At 46.7% G+C, this 2,539-nt stretch overlaps 1 protein-coding gene across 1 annotated transcript; it reads right to left on the bottom strand.

Moving 5' to 3' along the window:
- Positions 1–640: 640 nt before the first annotated feature.
- DFJ58DRAFT_880858 (uncharacterized protein) lies at positions 641–2,251 on the bottom strand (the record flags this gene model as incomplete). Its single annotated transcript, XM_041394550.1, has 2 exons — positions 641–1,521; positions 1,580–2,251. 2 exons carry the CDS (start codon positions 2,249–2,251, stop codon positions 871–873), a joined length of 1,323 nt encoding a protein of 440 aa, XP_041244274.1. The 3' UTR covers positions 641–870.
- Positions 2,252–2,539: the final 288 nt, after the last annotated feature.

Raw genomic sequence — 2,539 nt, 5'->3', positions numbered from 1 at the left:
CGTAGAGATCTTGAAGGAGTATCAGACAAACAAGGCCCGAATTCAAACTCAGTGCGCCCAGTGCTCAGCGCTTCTTGCTCAACTCCTCGAGGATCCCCAAATATCTCGGCTCATTTTCAGCAATCTGCACAACACTTATGTCCCTCCGCTGGCGTTATTGTAAAGCAAGATGAGTTCTAGTGTCACTCGTTCACATTAATTCCTTTAGGTAACTTATACATACCGCGTCCCCCTGCGATCCTCCATCGCGTACTTCTCTCCTGGAGAAGTTTGATTCGTGCACTCCCTCAAAAGACTTGTGCTCCCAAGATTCGTGAGCTTTGTTCTTTTATTTTTCTTCGTCGCGGCCCCGTTTGTCGGCGCTTTTGTCCACCCACCCAATCTCCAAAACATGTTCCGAAGCACTGTGCTCGCGCTCGCGATCCCTAAAGCACAAACGTTTCGCGCTTTCGTAACACGATTCGTTTGGTTTTTTGCCTCATCATTTGTCTTGTAGATTAATCATCTTTTCCACTCGAACTGTCACAAGCACTAACTTCGTCGCTGTGTCGAGTTTGCTTCTCCACAACGTTGAATTTTTCAATCATTCAGCTTACTTCCATGGTATGACTCCAACAAAATCCGTTAAGAAGACCCTGACTCTTGATAGTAGTCTAAGCATTGACAAGGTCATCGACTCGCCATCAGAACTAACTAGCTAAATTGACTAGCTGATAACAGACTCTACGCTATAAGTCAATGGCCTCAAGCCTCCTTGACAACCCTGTAAGATCCCGAACAGAACCTTGTATGACAGTGTATTCCCAAATTGTGTTGAGCAAATATATTCTATCCCTCTCAAGCCATATGTTCTGCAACTTGTGGAATCTTCTATCCGATACGACCTCGACGTAAGGCAAAGACGTTGTTAAGCTGATCCCAGAGCTTCCAAAGGATCCAGCGATGTCTATCGTCGATGGCTCTTTCACCACTCGTCCTAGACCCCCGCCTGTTCGTTACAGCTAGCGGGCTGAAGTCCATCATACGTAATTTATACTGGATGGAACCCGTATCGACTTCGAATGACTGCAAAACTCGATTGCCGCGAACGTGAATTTTGAATCGAGATGGATCCGGGTGCTCAAGAACACGGGTGTTTGAAGGACCCCAATGATCCCATGGTATTGGCACTGCAACTGCTATTCCATCGAGGTCGAAGAAAATTCTCGTGGAAATGACGAAGACTAGATCAGACGCGATAAGGCATAATAGTTGACTTGTAGCGTCTGGGGTGTGCATCGTTTGTCGGGCTTGCATCTGCAGTTGTGCGCTATGTTCAATATCATCCATCGGAAAGAGGCACTGCATATTTGACAGTAAGAGGGGCGGCAGGAAGCACGCCAGTAATTGCGGCGCCTGTGACATATCCTCGATTGAATAGAGCTTCAAATCCTCAATGACAACTAGCAACCTATTGTTTTCAAGAAAACAAAAATCGATTGAGCCAACAGCTGGGTAACGTATTACGTCGTTGAGGACACTCTAAACAGAGAATTAACCATCAAGTCTTTCAACGATTCAACAATTCTGATCAACTCACACTGGATGTCGTTGAGTGTTGCCAGTCCCAAATCTGTAGCTGCAACATATGCTCGCGGGAAATTCCTTCTCCATCCTCATCTTCAACTGAAGTCACATATACACGCTGCAACGCGATGTGCCTCCCACAACCTTTAAGGCTCGTTCCCGTTGTTTCAATGAGGTCGTCGTCATCGTCTTCGGGCAGATCTGACAGAAACAGCGTCCATCCAGCAGCCCGGGGGTGGACACCACCACTATCCAGCACTCGAAGGTCAATGTAGAACGTCTCAGACTCGTCATCAACATAATACAGCACGGCAATCAGGTTTTGTCCTGGGTCTATGAACGCGCCACGTTTTATTGAGTGGGGAACTACACATAACGCTTCCGGAGACCACTTGCGCTCGATTATTTGTTGTGAGGGATTTGGTAGTACTGGAATGATCGTGGCCGAGGTTGCAAACTCGTCCCAGAAGTAGAAATGCCCATCAGTGAAAAATGTTTGACCGTACCGTGTGTTTGGTACGGAAATTGTTTTGAAAGAGTGGAGATCAAACTTGAACCATGCGTGGGCTCTGTCCCTCAAGAGTTGTAGGCGCTGGGAAACAGGAGGCAGATCGCCGGTGTTGGGCACAGGAAGTAAGTGTTGGCCACTGAGTTCAACGATGTACTGAAGCCTGGAAGAGGACATGTATGTCTGGCGAAGGGTCTTACATACCTGTAGAAGATTGTCGGTACAAAAGTCTGTCTAAGATAGCAATGGCATATCAACACGATTGTAACTCACGGATGTGCAACGAAGTATATCTCGGCAAGAAAGAAAGCTGAGAATGTAAAACTGCAGTTCCTCAGCAAGAGACGGTAATCCTGATTTGGGTTTCATCTCGTAGTCCACTCTCTTGACTTGGCGAGGTGTACAATGAGTCTCGAGTATTGGATACGAGTGGGAAGTCATACACCAGAAAAAAAAAATTGAGTG

This window comes from Suillus subalutaceus (genome assembly GCF_016647625.1).
Source record: "Suillus subalutaceus strain FC151 chromosome Unknown DFJ58scaffold_48, whole genome shotgun sequence".
Lineage (NCBI taxonomy): Eukaryota > Fungi > Basidiomycota > Agaricomycetes > Boletales > Suillaceae > Suillus > Suillus subalutaceus.
This window is presented reverse-complemented; position numbering and strand designations above follow the sequence as displayed.